Raw genomic sequence first — 16388 nt, forward strand, 5'->3', positions numbered from 1 at the left:
AAAAAAAAAAAGAAATCTCAAGAATGAGATAGAAACTATAAAAATGAAAATTCTAGAACTGAAAATTACAATATTTGAAATTGAAAATCAGGTAGAATTAACAGCAGAATTCAGATGAAGAGGAAAACTTAACTGAACTTAAAATTAGATCAGTAGAAATTGTTTCCTAATTAGCAAATGAGAGGGACGGGGCACCTGGGTGGCTCAGTTGGTTAAGGCTTCAACTCTTGATCTCAGCTCAGGTCTCAGTCTCAAGGTGGGGAGTTCAAGCCCTGCCTTGGGCTCCACACTAGGTATGGAGCCTACTTAAAAAGAGAGAGAGAGAGAGACAAAGATTGAAAAAATTTTTAAAAATGAGCAGTGACTCAGGGACTTCTTAGATAATATCAGACTGTCTAACATACATGAAATCAAAGTCCTAGGAATAGAGGAAAGGGGGAAAATGAGGTAAAACATTTTTTTTAAAGAAATAGTGGCCAACTTTTAAAAATTTGATGAAAGATACAAATATATAGTATTCAAAAATCCCAAACAGAATAACACTAAGAAGAACTACTGAGGCACATCATAGTCAAACTATTGAAAGCCAAGTAAAAAGAAAATTCCTGACATAAGAAAGAGAAGAAAATGACATATTGCATACATGGGAACTACAATTCAGTTAAGGGCTGACTTCTCCCAAGAAACTATGGAGGCCAGAAGAAATTGGAACAGTAGAATAACGACTGTCAATCCAGAATTCTGTATTCAGTGAAAATATCCTTCAGGATGATGACAAAATAATATTTTCAGATAAAACTGTAAGATTTTATTATTGGTAGACCTGAACCATTAGAAGAGGTAAAGGAAATTCTTCCATCTAAAAAAGGATAATAGATGGAAACTCAGATCTTCAGGAAAGAATAAGGAAATGGTTAATATCTGGGAATGTGAAAAAGATTTTTGTCGTTTTTATAACTTTAAAAATATGCCTGTTTAAATCACAACTTATAACACTTCTTGCAGGATTTTTATTTTATGTAGATGGAATATAGATAACAACTATAGCATAAAGGACAGGAATGGGTGTGGGTTATCATCACAAGAAGAACAACTATTTTTAGTTGCTGCCTAAGCATTTTACATTATGACAACCCTGCACACACCCCAAGTCTGGACATTTAGATAAGGACCTGAGCTCAGGATTTCTGCCACAAGTTACCTCTTGTAACTCAGGGCACCCTTTTTAAAATAACCACTTAGAGTTAAGACCCCAAAAAGTTAGTGACCTCCACCCCAACTACTTTATAAGTAATAGGTGCTTGCCACCCTGTTCTTTATCTCCTACTGGCTCATGACCTGATAACAGAGGACTGCCTTTCTTCTGTCTCATTGTTCCTCCCCATTTCCTCCCATTTCTGGGATCTGTAAGTAACAAATCTTGTGCTTTACTTCTTTTATGTGGGTGTAGTAAAAATAACTTCAATCAAAATGACCCTGGGGTTTTCACTTCCCCAAAGTGGGAGCTCAGATGCCGAGGGAGCTACCTGTTGACCCCATGTGGGTGGTTTCTTCCTCCTCACTCAGTAGATCCTAATTTGCATATTCTGAATTTAATACACTAGCTCCAGCTCCTCAACACAGTTATGGACCTGTTTACTAAACTAAATAAATGTTTAGTAGAGTGATACATTACTAAATGTAAGTGGAATAAAAAATTGAGAGTATGTTTTGTAATATCTAGATAAGCCACTAAAAATAATGTAAAGAATTATAGGTGAAAAACCAACAGACATTTTTAAATGAAATTCCTGAAAAAATAAAATTATTAAATAAAAGCCCAGGAAAGGAAGAATAAATGATCTAAATGATAAAAAGAAAGAAAGAAAGAGAAAACGAAATAGAAAAAGGAAAAAGGGGGGGAAGGGGAAGAATAGAAAACCAGTAATAAATTAGTAGACCTAAATCCAATTTTATCAATAATAGCATTAAACATTAATGGACTAAGATAAATATGAAGCAGAGGTTGTTAGAATGGATTGAAAAAGACCTAATTGCATGTTGTTTATAAAAGATATATTTAAAATATAAAGACACAGCTAAGGTGAAATAAAATGGACCCAAAGAAATATGCCACACAGACAGTAAGCATAAAAAGACTGAAGTGGATTTATCTGATAAAATAGATTTCAACATCAGAAAGTATTTGCAGACATGTCATAACAATAAAAGAGTAACCAGGAGGCGATTAAATCATAAATCACAAATAAATTATGAAACAATCATAAATATGTACTTATTGACAGAACTTGAAAATATATGAAGCAAAGCTGGACAGAATTAAAAGGATAAAGAAAAAATTCCATAATCGTAGTGGAGACATTAACACCTCTCTCAGCAGATGAACAACTAGATAAGAAAATCAACAAAAACACAAATTTGAACAATATTATGAACAACTTCAACATAAGGAGCACTATTTCTAACAACTGCACATGTATTTCTTTTCAAGTGGACGTAGTACATTCACCAGCATAGCCCACAAATGTATTATTTAACTATAAATAATCTATATCTCCGTGACTATGATTACCATAAACTTAGCTAAAAGAACAAACACTTATTATCTCTGTTTCTGTGGGTCAGAATCCTTGCATCTTTAGCTACGTTGTCTGCTTCAGGGTCTCACAGAACTGCAGTCAAGGTATTTATTTGCTAGGGGTATGGCCTCATCTGAGGCTTATTTGGGGGAAGAATCCACTTTCAAACTCATGTGGTTATTGATAGCATTCAGTTCCTTGTAGCTGCCAGACTGAAGGCTTCAGTTTTGCTGGTTGTCAGCCAGAGGCCACCCTAAGTTCCTTACTGCATGACCTTCATATGGCAGCTCTCAAGCTAACAGCTTGCTTTTTCAAAGCTAGCAAAGGAGGGGGTCTCTAAGCATAGATGGGTTACAATCTTACATAATACAAGTGCATACATTTTATCATTTTTGCCATAATGTATTGGTTAGAATACATAGGTCCTTCCCACATTTAAAAGGAGGATGAAGCAAAGGGCATGAACATTAGAAGGTAGGGATAATAGGAGCTACCCTAGAGTCTGTCAGCTGTAATATGTTGGGCCATAAAACAGTAAACAATTGCAAAATTCACATTCTTTTCAAGTGCCTATGGTTCATTCACCAACATAGACCATGTTAGAACAAGCCTCAGGAATTTTGAAAACGTTGAAATTATATAGAAGATGTTCTCTGATAACAGTGAAATTAAATTATAAATAAGTGATATTGTGGTATTTAGAAAAACACCAAATATTTGGAAATAAAGCAGTATTCTTTTAAATAGTCTATGGGTCAAAGAAGAAACCACAAGAGAAATTAGAAAACAACTTGAACAGAATGAACAGAATGAAAATGAAAATACAGCAATATCAAAATTTTGGGAATGCAGCTAGAGTAATATTTAGAGGAAAATGTATGGTTTTAAAATGCCTAACTTAGCTAAGGAGCAAAATCTAATGAATGATTTGAGTTCTGATCTTAAGAAATTAGAAAAAGAAGAGCAAATTAATTCCAAAGTAAGTAGAAGGAAGAAAATAATAAAGGTAAGGGTGGAAATTAGTGAAGTAGAAAATGCATAATGGTAGAAAAAAATCATTGCAGCCAAAAGCTTGTTTTTTGAAGGGATCAATTAAAATTTTAAACTTCTAGCTAGATGGATCAAGAACAAAAGAGAGAAGGCACAAATTACCATAATGGGAATGAAAGCAGAGGCATTGCTACAGATCCTATGGAATTGAAAAAGACAAAAAGGGAACACTGTGCACAACTTTAGACCAATAAGGAATTGGACAGCACTTAGATGAAGTAGACAAAATCCTTGAAAGACAAAAATTACCAAAATTAATCACAGAAGAAATAGAAAGTTTGAATAGCCCTATATTGATCAATATGTAACAATATATGACCAGGTGAGCATTTTTTTTAGGAATGTAAGGTTTGTGCAACATTTAAAAAAAGAATCTATCAGTGTAGGATATAGTGGAAGTGCCTACTCTTCCAGCCTCTTTGGTCTCAGCTACAGAAACAAGATGACAAAGGGGGCATCATCATTTAGAAAGCATCACAATAAGATGCACATGGTACGCTGCCACTGTCGCTCTAAGGCCTGCTACCTTCAGAAGTTGACCTGTGGCAATTGTGGCTATCCTGTCAAGTGGAAGAGAAAGTATAAGTAGCCAAGGCTAAAAGATGAAATACCACTGAACTGGTTGAATGAGGCACCCAAAAATTGTATACTGCAGATTCAAGCATGGCTTCCATGAAAGAACAATAAGTAAACTTCATTGGGGCCTCCAGTTCATCTTAAGGATTTCAACACTTAGTCACACAATAATAAATGTTCTTGTTTAAAAAAAAAAAAATCTTATCCGGGATACCTGGGTGGCTCAGTTGGTTAAGCATCTGCCTTTAACTCAGGTCATGATCTCACGGTCCTGGGATGGAGCCCCACATCAGACTCCTTGCTCAGTGGGGAGCCTGCTTCTTGTTCTCCTTCCACCCCCCCTCCCACTCATGCTCTCTCTTTCAAATAAATAAATAAAATCTTTAAAAAATATATGTAACAACGTAATTCATCATATTGATATGGTACAAAAGAAAAAACACATTATTACTTCAGTAGGTATAGAAAGTACATTTGACAAAATCCAACACCTGTTCATGGAAAAAAAAAAAAAAGAAATCTCAGCAAGCTAAGAATAAAATGTAAGATTGGTTTAACATCCAAAAATTAATCAGTGCAGTTCATCATATTAATGGAATAAATGAAAACTATGTGATCATTTCAATGAAAGCAAAAATAAGCATCTGACAAAATTCAACACCAATTCATGATAGAAGCTTCTAATAAACTAGGGACAGATGAGAATGTTCTAAACCTGATTAAGGTTATTATGAAAAAACCAATAACTAACATCATCCTCAATGGTGACAGTGTGAATGCTTTCTACTTAAATTCAGGAATAAGACAAGGTTTTGTGCTGTTATAGTCAATTCAACACTGTACTGGATGTCCTAGCTGTATAATGTGACAAGGAGAAGAAATTAAAGTGGTGCAGACTGAAAAGGAAGAAATCTGTCTTTATTTGCAGACAACATGATCATGTACATGGAAAGCCCTAAAGAACCTACAAAAAAAGTCTGCTAGACTTAATAAGGTACAAGACCACAAGATACAAACTCAATGTACAAAAATCAATTATATTTTTATATCCTATCAATGAACAATTGGAAAATAAATTTTTAAAATATGCATTTTACAATAGCATAAAAATAAAACCCAGAGGGACGCCTGGGTGGCTCAGTTGGTTAAGCATCCGTCTCTTCATCTCAGCTCAGGTCATAATCTCAGGGTAGTGAGTTCAAGTCCCATGTTTGGCTCCACACAGGGGATGGAGTCTACTTAAAAACAAACTTAGAAATAAATTTAACAAAAGATTTGCAGGAAATGTACACGAAAACTACAAAACATTACTGACGGAAATCAAAGATTTAAATCAATGGATAAGGATGCTATGCTTCTGGATTGGAAGATTCGCTTTTATTAGAGTTTTATCTTTCTTCAAATTAATTAGATTTTGCACAGTCTCAGTCAAAATCCCAGCGTGTGTTTTTGGAGAAATTGATAAACTGATTCCATTATTTTTAATGGAGAGTCAAAGGACATAGAATAAACCAAAACAAGTTCATAAAGGAAGAACAAAATTGGAGAAGTTATGCTACCTGATTTCAAGACTTACTCTACAGCTATAGTAATCAAAACAGAGTGGCATTGGTGTGAGAATAGGTATATTGTTCAGTGGAATAGAAGAAAGAGGTTAGAAATACGCACACACACATATATGGCTGGTTGTTTTTCATCAAAAAGTGTTAAGGTAATTCAAGAGAAGGATAGTCTTTGGTACTGGAACAACAGGTTATCTCTATGGAACAAAATGAATCTTGTTCCTTACCACACATCATATAGAAAATTAATAAGAGCTAAAATTATAAAACTTCTACAGGGACTCATAGGAGAAAATCTATGCTGTCCTGGGTTACACAAAGATTTCTTGAGTGGGTCTTAAAAAGTATGAACCATAAAGGAAGAAAAATGGTGAAATGGACTTAATGAGGATTAAAAACTTATTTGCAAGACACAGGTAAGAATAGGAAAAGGCAAGGCGCGGATTGGGAGAAAATATTTTCAAAACATATATTTGATAGAGGCCTTTAATTCACAATATATAAAGACCTCTTGCAGCTCAAAAATAATATAGTAAAACAGCCAATTAAAAAATGGGCAAAACTCTTCCCAGACCTGTTAGTTATGAGTAGGAACAATAAGAAGTTGTTCTTACGATGTTAGGAATAATAGTTGTAATGTATTGCATAATTTACTTGAATGTCTTTAATTTTGATATTAACATCAGCATAAATCTATTTTTGCTACTAGATGATAGCTATTTTCATGTACTCAACTTCCCTCTGCATTGTATTAATCTGTTACTCAGTGTTAGTCTTAATTTTTCTGTGTGGCAAATATGTATTGCATGAGTATCGTAAATCATGACAGAAAATGTAAACCATTTTCTGAGACTTTTGTTTTGGGTCATGCAATGATAAGAAGTTGCTAGCTTATTTTATTCATGATGATTTTATCTTTCTCTGTTATCCTCAGAGGATACAATTTTTTAAAAGGATATCTGTAAATTTTCTGTCTCACTGTGTGTAAGATTATTTTCTGTTTAAGTCCCACCCTTCTACCTATACCCCGTTTTCCACAAAAGGTCCTACTAATTTGTTTATCCCTTTCATGTAGCTAGTTGATTGTGAATAAGTAATATGGAAAAAGGCAAAAAAAAAAAGGGCAAAACTCTGAAACAGACATTGTCTGCGGACTATCCAGGTGAAAGGGTCTAGGTGGGTGGTAAGATCGAGGATATATATTTAGATTTAATGTTTATATTTGAGAGTACATAGTTAGTTGTTGAAACCATAGATGAGATTGTGAAGGGAAAACATTGAGAGAACAAAAGGCCAAGGGCAATACTTTAATACTTTAGGGAATTTCAGTGTCTAACTGGTAGATTGCAGGCGAGGAGCCTGAGAAGGAGACAGAGAGGGAACAGTTAGACTAGTATGAGGACAGCCAGAAAGGAGTTGTGTCATGAAAGCAAATGAGATTAGTTTCACAGAGAAAGTAATCAGTAGTATCAAATACAGAGAGGACCAACAAAATAAGTGCCTGGAAGGTGTTGATTGCTTTAGCAAATCGGTGACTTTTAAAGAGCAGTTTCAGAGGAATGGGTCAGAAGGAAAGAGATAGAAACCAAATTCTAGGCTTTCAAGAACAGCGGGAGTCAAAGAAATGAAGAAAGGGAAGTGGTTGGCTATTGGCTGAGAACATGGCCTCTGGAGCTAGGTGCTTGAGTGTGGGTTCTTGTCTATGCACTTAACTAGCTGTATGATCTGTGATGAGTTTACTGACCTGTCTGTACAAAATAAAGACAATAACCATACCTACCTCATAGATAGTTATAAGGATTTCAAGAGTTAATATATATAAACTGTATAGAATGGTGCCTGGCACAGAGTAATTGCTATATAAATATTAGTCATTATTGTTATTAATATTATTGCAGATTATTTTCCTGGAAAGTTTGAGATGGGAAGAAAGACAATCTAGCTTACTCTGCTGGAGGAAGGAGGGAGAGTTAAGGAGGGGGGAGTTAAAAATGCATTTATCTGATTAGAAAAACCTAGGGCAAAAGAAAAGCTGGAAATGTAAAAGGGAGAAGTGAAAACAGATGATGCAAGATTCCAGAGCAGGTGGGAGGAACGTGCACAAAGAGGAATTGGCCTCAAACAGGGGGCATAATACCTGAATCACTGAGGTTAGGGGTAAAGATGAGTTATGATAAATACCAGGATGTTGGGAGTGGTCTAATGGCTTTGATTTTTGTCAATTAAAGTAAGAGGTAAGGTTGTATGAGGAAACGGGAGGGGGAGTTGGTGGTGGAGAATCATGAGGCTTTAGGATCCCCAGAGGAAATTGGAAGAAATTCTACCATGGACAAGTAAAGTGTCTACACTCTTTTGCTTTGCAAATTTAAATATCACAAGATTTTTCTTTTCCATGTCTCTTTGTAGAAGAGGTTACATGACACATAATTATTTTGAACTGAAAGCACTTTGTCTTATTTTGTAAAAAAATATTTACACATGAGATAACTTGGAACAAACTGAGGTCTTGCAAAGCTAGTCTTGAGAATCATTAAATTAGCCATCTTAACCCAAAAGAAGAAAGACTGTAATAAAAATTGAACAAAATTTCAAAAATCTTAAAAGGTTGGAAATCATTAAATTGGATTAAAAGGTTTTCTTTCCGATTCTTTATCTGTTTCACTAACACAGTACTTTAGCTTTTTAACAAGATGGAAAAATTACTATAATTACTTACTCCTGCCTAAAAAAACCCTTTCTTTTAAGCATAGGAAATAATTGTAGAAATTGCTAACAAGAAAAAAATCTGTGATTTTTATAGTTTGAGCAATCTGAGTTTGGAAATAAGCAACAATTATTATTTTTTTATTTTAACAGTGATCCTTATGTGAGAGTGACGTTGTATGACCCAATGAATGGAATCTTTACAAGTGTGCAAACGAAAACCCTTAAAAAGGTTAGACTTAGCAGTATTCAAAAAATTTTTAAGTATACTTTATTTTATTTTATATAACAAAATATAAAAAATTTAGTTATACTCTGTTTATTGTCTTTTAGACTTTGAATCCAAAATGGAATGAAGAAATATTATTCAGAGTAAGTATGTATTTTGTTTCAGTAAAACAGCAAAAAATTTTTCTCAATAGGTTAGAATGATGTTACCACTTATAATACTCTAAAATATATCTTATTAGAATTTGTCTAGATTTTTAAAAATTTAAAAAGTGTTAAATATGTGTATCCCCTGGATGACATGATCCTGGAACCATTTATCTTATTAAAAAAAACATGTATGTAAGGTAACAAAGAGACAATTATAAACCTGGAATTATCTTATTCTACTTTAATTCTGATTTAGAAACTATATGGTAGTCTTATTCCAATTTAAGAGATTTTGGTGTATTCCCCTAAAGATCATGCAGTATTTGTGTCTCCCCAGTCATTTATTAAATAGACTGGTCTGGACAAGAGATGGTGAGGGCTTACCACTAAGTAGATGCATTTCTTCTTATACACCCTTCATTCACATTCCTGCCTTTCCCCCCTCACCCTTCTTCCCTATACCATAAGAGCAAACTCCAAATCAGCAGTCATTTCAGACTCCAGGAGGTCCCTCAAGTTGACAATCTCTCTTTGTACCTATTTGTCAGAGTCCTTGCTGATGCCAGAATCAACACCCTCCCAGCAGTGATAGAGATGCAAACAGTAATCTCCTTTTCTCTGCTGGATCATTCCCATTTGTACATTCCATCCTTTAAATGTCCTGCCTTGACCTCATATTCCTCTTTAGCTTTGAACTTATTTCTCTGTTCACCTGAATTATCAACGTTCTTGAAAGAGTTGCCTGCCCCCCTTCATGTCTGCTTCTCTAATGCATTCCTTAACCCACTCTAATCTAACTCACACCCACATCGTTGGACTAAAACTGCTCTTACTAAGGTCATCACTGACCTCTGTGTTGCCACATTCATCTAATCTCATCCTACTTACACGCTCAGCAATGGTGACGTAGCTGACCAGAAAATAGAAGCCTCTCTTCTGTATTCCACATTTGAAGATTTTTTTTATTCATTTTGTTTTGTTTTAATAAAGTGAATTGGAAGGGAAGAAATTGCTGAAGCAAATCTGAGAAGCTGTTACTGATGATCCAGCCAACAGCACCAACTAGAGTGCTTCTGGTTTTTCTTATGTAGAGAAGGAGCTCTCCCTTACCCTATTTAGTATGGCATGAAAACTGCATTTTGAATCAGTTTGCAAATTTTGGATTCTTGAGGAAATGGTATTGAGTCAACTGGATAGTCATTATGGGGAAAAATGAAGCTAAAGTTCTGGCTTCCTTTGACCAGAATAAATTCCAGATTTGGTAACCTCTGGTTTTGATTGTTTCTTTGGCACAAGTATTGCTTAGGAGAGAATTTTAAAATTCCCAAGTGGTTGAATGTTTTATTTATTTACACTTTTATTATTATTTCACTTATTTTATTGTGTTTTTCTTAGAAATATATGTGTTTTCAATGTATTGAAGTTTTTTTGTAGCTTTTACTCTTTTTTCTTTCTAACCTCATTGGCTTGCACATGTCAAATAATGTTTAGCTGTAATAGGGATGGATGTTTATTTGTCTTGTTTCCAATTTTAATGGGAATTAATCTAGCTTTTCTCCATTAAACATAGCTTTTTATTTTTTTTATCACATTAAAGAGATATTCAGCTATTGTTATTTTTTTCAAGAATTAAAAAAAAAAAATTGACACTTCCAATTTTAGCCATGATGTAGTAATAGGGCATTGAACTTAACCTGATGCTATAAACAACTGTGAAGATATTAAGGATGTTAGCACGATCCGAAGTCTCACAACATAATATTCAAAGTGAGTCTAAAATTATTTTACATGCAAAAACCCACAAAAATATGACCAATTCTCAAAAGAAAACAATCAACAAGTGCTAATAGCAAGATGATGCAGACATTGGAATTTGGTAGTAGAACAGCTACCAAATAAAAACAGCTATTATAACCATTATAATTATGCTCCATGATGTAAAGGCAAACACTCTTGAAATGAATGGGAAGATAGATATTCTCAGCAGAGAATAAATACTGTAAAAAAGAATGAAATAGAAATATTAGAATTTAAGAATATCTGAAAATTTAAAAATCACTGAATGAGCTCAAGAGCAAAGTGAAGATAACAGTGAAAAGCATTAGTGAACTTGAAGATAAGCAGTAGAAATGATCTAATCTGAAGAACAGAAAATAAAGATCGAAAAAAAAAATTAATAGAGCCTGGGGGACCTGGGGACAATATTAAAAGAGCTTAATGTTTGGGTCATTAAAGTCTCAGAAGGAGAAAAAGACATTGGTGGAAAAAAATACTTGAAGAGATAATGGCCAAGATTTTCCAAATTTGGTGAAAGAAATGCCTTTACAGATTAAAGAAATTCAGCAAAACACAGAGTATATGCAAAGAAAACCATGCTTAGACACATCATAGTCAAATTGCTGGAACCAAAGATAATGAAGAAATTTTGAAGACAGCCTGGAAAAATGGCAGAAGAATAATGGGTCGATTCAACGGTGCATGGTTAGCCAGAGGCTGTCAAGCAGCTATGCAGGTTCTCTTGAAAGATATCTAAGTGGCTCAACTCTGGCCCCTACAATTGTGATACTTAAGGGTGCACACTCTAATCCTCAGAGCAGCCACTAAAAAATTAAAATGGAAAATTATAGGTAAAAATCCAGTAAAGGAAAGAAAATGGAATACTGAGAAATACTCGATTAATAATTTTTTAAAAAGATAAAAGGGAATAAAGATAAATAGAATAGAAATAGAAAGATGATGGTCATAAAGCCAACCATCTCAGTAAGTCCCTCCAAAAAGCAAGATTCAACCATATGCTCTTAATAGGAGACACACTTTGAATATAAAGACACAAGACAGGTCAAAAGTAAAAGGACAGAAAAAGATACACCATTCAAACACTAAGCCAAAAAAAAAAAAAAAAAAAAAAAAAAGAAAGAAAGAAAGAAAAAGAAAGCCCTAAACAAAAAAAACCCTGGTAAGGCTATATTAACATTAGATAAGCAGACTTTAGGATGAAAAGTATTACTAGAGATAAAGAGGGACATTTCGTGAACATAAAAGGGCTTAGTCATCAGGAAGACACACCTGATAAAAGAGCTTCAAAATTATAAAGCAAAAATTGACAGATATAAAATATCTGAATATAAATTCAGAATAGTTGAACATTTTATCACTCCTCTCTCAGTAGTAATAAAATAATTAGACAAAAAATGTCAGTAAATATATAAAAGATTTGAACAACACTATCGATCAACCCATACGTGTAGAAGACTACACCTAATACCCAAAGAATAGACATTCTTTTTATATGCCTATGGAACAGTCACCAAGATGGACCATATATTGGGCCATAAAACAAGTTTGAATACATTTAAAAGGCTTGAGATTCAACATGTTCTCTGAAAATAGAATTCAGTAATACAAATATACCTGGGAAATCCACAAATATTTGGAAATTAAGCAATGTTTTTTAAAGATTTTGGGGCGCCTGGGTGGCTCAGTTGTTAAGCGTCTGCCTTTGGCTCAGGGAGTGATCCCAGAGTCCTGGGATCGAGCCCCACATCAGGCTCCTCCCCTGGGAGCCTGCCTCTTCCTCTCCCACTCCCCCTGCTTGTGTTCCCTTTCTCGCTGGCTGTCTCTCTCTCTGTCAAATAAATAAATAAAATCTTTAAAAAAATAGAATAGGGGCGCCTGGGTGGCACAGCGGTTAAGCGTCTGCCTTTGGCTCAGGGCGTGATCCCGGCGTTATGGGATCGAGCCCCACATCAGGCTCCTCGGCTATGAGCCTGCTTCTTCCTCTCCCACTCCCCCTGCTTGTGTTCCCTCTCTTGCTGGCTGTCTCTGTCTGTCGAATAAATAAATAAAATCTTTAAAAAAAAATTTAAAAAATAAAAAAATAAAGTAAAATAAATAAAGATATTATTTATTTAATTGACAGAGCACAAGCAGAGGGAGTAGCAGGCAGAGGGAGAGGGAGAAGCACACTCCCTGCTCAGCAGGGAGCCTAATGTGGGGCTCCTTCCCAAGACCCTGGGATCATGACCTGAGCGGAAGGCAGATGCTTTACTGACTGAACCACCCAGGCACCCCAACCAACATATTTTAAATAAGCCATGGATCAAAAAGGAAATCGTAAGGAAAATTATAAGACATTTTAACTGATTATAAAGGATAGCATTACCAAAATATGGGATGCTTGGAGACAAATTTGCACCTTAAAGGGCTCATATACAAAAGAAAAAAAGACAAAATTAGTGATCTAAGTTTCTATTTTAGAAAAAAAAGTAGAAGGAAATAAGAATAGAAATCAATGAAATCGAAGATGGATAAAGTCAAGAAAATAAATGAAACTAAAGGTGATTCTTTGAAAAGATTAATAAAATTGATAGGTTATAGCTAACACAAATAAGAGAGAAAACTCAATGACTGCTATGGAGAATGAAAGGCAAAAGGGCACCTGGGTGGCTCAGTCATTTGAGCCACAGACTCTTGGTTTCAGCTCAGGTCATGCATGATCTCTGGGTCATGAGATCGAGCCCCACCTCAGACTCTGAGTTCAACTGAGAGTTGCTTGAGATTCTCTCTGTCCCTTTCCCTCTGCTCCTTCCCCTCCCCAAAATAAATCAATCTTTAAAAACAAAGAATGAAAGGTATATCCCACAGACAATAGTAATAATGATAATAATAATAATAGTGTAATATGGACAACTTTATGGCAGCAATTTTAACTTAGCTAAAATGGACCAATTCTTTAAAAGCAAAAATATATCAAAGCCAGTATGAGTAGAAAGAGATAATATGGATATCTGTTAGAGGAATTTAAATTGTAATTAAAATTCAGAATTTTTTAAAATTTAAAATTAGAATTAAAAATCTCATTGTTTTTGATGATCTTGATTTCCTTCTAGAAAAGATGCTTGAAAATAGGTACTACTTTTGAATTAAAGATGTTAACACAAAAATAAGAAAGAAGGCCATTTGCAAATGATAGAGCAGCTTAGTGTTTTTTACTGTCTTTTACTCGTTGTTTCTTTTACCATAATTTCACTATTACCAAATGTTCTAGCCAGTGTTGCTTTACTCTGGGATCATAGGCTGCACATTTATTTCCATCAGAACTTTGCAAATTTATTGCAACAACAACTAGATGAATCTGTATTTAGATCAATGCTAATTCATCACAGCTAGAATAGAACTGAAAACACATGGTGATTTAGTATTTTCTGTACAAAGAACATTATTATGTGCGGTCCCCTATTTCCCTCTTTGTCATTTATATCATTATACATAGCACAAAATGTTTTCAATTGAATGTATTCACATAGAATATAGAGATAATATATTACAGTCACAACTTGGTTATTGGGCCTTTAACCAAATGGAAATTGTGGTCAGAAGTTGAAGGGAGTCTTTATATCTTCGGGAAAACATGAAGTTCAAAGAAGGTTTTTGCGGAGAACAGTTATTGGTAGATTAACAAACAGGAAAGGCTCCAAACTGAAGTTTGCTTCATAGCAAATTATAGTAAAATCTGCACTTACAGTTAGGTGCTCACATTCGACTAAGGGAGGCAAATTATGGGAGGGAAGAGGTATGTGTATGAGCATCTGGAAAGACAGCTTACTGCATTCCTCATATTCCCATGGTGCTTGGCTTGTGTCCTCAGTAGTCATACTCAGAGTATTACACAGTGGACCCTTGAACAACACAGGTTTGAACTGTGTGGGTCCACTTATATGCGGAATTTTTTTTAATAAATACAGTACAGTACTATAAACCTATTTCTCTTCCTTATGATTTTCTTAATATTTTCTTTCCTTCAGCTTTTTTAAGAATACAGTATTTAATATATATATAACATACACAGTAAACAATACGCACATTTATTATTTTGATTTATGTTTATGTTATCCATAAGACTTGTGGTCAACAGTAGGCTATCAGCAGTTGAGTTTTGGGGGAGTCAAAATTTCTGTGCAGATTTTCAACTGCACCCCAACCCCCATGTTTTTCAAGGGCCAGCTGTATTTACATAATGGGTATCTGTTCATGCATATGTTCTGTAGGGAAATGTGGATCTCAAAATGTGGGGACACAGGGTCCTTTCTGTTGTGCATGTTACACCAGCCTGGGTGAACTCTGTGTCTGTTTGAGGCTGTGGAGCTCCTTTCTGAGCATATTACTTGTCCGTCATAGTGTCCTTTTCAAAATAGTATGATTTTCTTTTTTTCTACCTGTGTAGTAGAGATCCTGGTTCTGAAAATTCTGACAAATGAAACAATTATAAATATTTCATATATAATTACATTTACGTATATATAATATATATTATATATATTTTTAAAAGGAACAAAAATCAGCTGTAATTACCATAAAACCACCACTGTGTGATTTTCTGGTATTGTTTCCTGTGTGTTTTTATCCATATATTTATACTCTGCCACCTCTACAAACACACTTTGATTCTTAATCTCTTGGGCTAGAATTGTGTCATGTATGTATTTCTAGCCCAGTTTTTAGTAAGGAGAATGGAATTGTGAGGCTTAGAAGAATCAGGATTCAGCCCCTGGGAGTGGGGAGTGGGCATCTATCCCTGACACACATTGTCATCCACTATTTGAATAAAATCAGAATTCTGTTAGCTAGGAAGAAGTGGGGGACACCCTATTAATAAAGCACTAAGTAAATTATGGTACAGCCATGCAGTGAAATCCTCATTAGCTATTTGAAAAGAAACAGATGTATATGTATGAACAGAGATTAGTTTCAAAATACACTAATGAAGGAGAAAAGGCACAGAACATCGTGTGTATAATGCACCTATTGTGTAAAAACAAACAAAAATGCTTTATCATATGCTGGTATTTCCATAAAACACTTCTGGAAGAACCTAAGAAATGGCAGCATTTTCTCTGAGGATGAGACAAGCATAAGAGAGAGATTTATATTTCAGTATGTATCTTTTTTACTGTTTGGATATTCCTGCATGACTGTGTATCTATATTTTATTTGTTGATGAAAATAACTATATAGAGAAAGCAGACCTAAAACATGTAAATAAAAATGCCAAGATACTTTCTATTTATATAATGCTTTATGCTTGTAAAAATACCTTTCTGGGGCACCTGGATGGCTGAGTCAGTTAAGCACCTGACTTGTTTTAGGCTCAAGTCATGATCTCAAGGTTGTGAGATTGAGCCCTGTGTCAGGCTCCGTGCTGGTAATGGAGCCTGCTTAAGATTCTCTCTCTCCCTCTGCCCCTCCCACCCCTGCTCACTCTCTCTCTCTAATAATAATAATAATAATAATAAAATAAAAAATAAAAATACCTATCTAATCCATTTAACTTTTACACCGTTTTATTTTAAAATGTACTTACAATATATGTCCACACAAAAACTTGTACCTGAGTGTTCATAGCACCATCAATCATTATATTCAAAAAGTAGAAACGACCAAATGTCTATCAACAGATGAATGGATACACAAAATGGGGTATGTACATGCAATGGGATCTTTTTCATCTGGATGAAGAAATGAAGTACTGTTACAAGCTACA

At 34.6% G+C, this 16388-nt stretch overlaps 1 protein-coding gene across 1 annotated transcript in view; it reads left to right on the plus strand.

Moving 5' to 3' along the window:
* NEDD4 (NEDD4 E3 ubiquitin protein ligase) overlaps positions 1 to 16388 on the plus strand; it is a 118357-nt gene that overhangs the window by 16090 nt on the left and 85879 nt on the right. The window contains exons 3-4 of the mRNA XM_002922948.4: positions 8624 to 8702; positions 8804 to 8842. Of these exons, the coding sequence (XP_002922994.2) occupies positions 8624 to 8702; positions 8804 to 8842 (118 nt within the window). The remainder of the gene's footprint in view (positions 1 to 8623; positions 8703 to 8803; positions 8843 to 16388) is intronic.

This window comes from Ailuropoda melanoleuca, chromosome 5 (genome assembly GCF_002007445.2).
Source record: "Ailuropoda melanoleuca isolate Jingjing chromosome 5, ASM200744v2, whole genome shotgun sequence".
NCBI classification, from domain to species: Eukaryota; Metazoa; Chordata; class Mammalia; order Carnivora; family Ursidae; genus Ailuropoda; species Ailuropoda melanoleuca.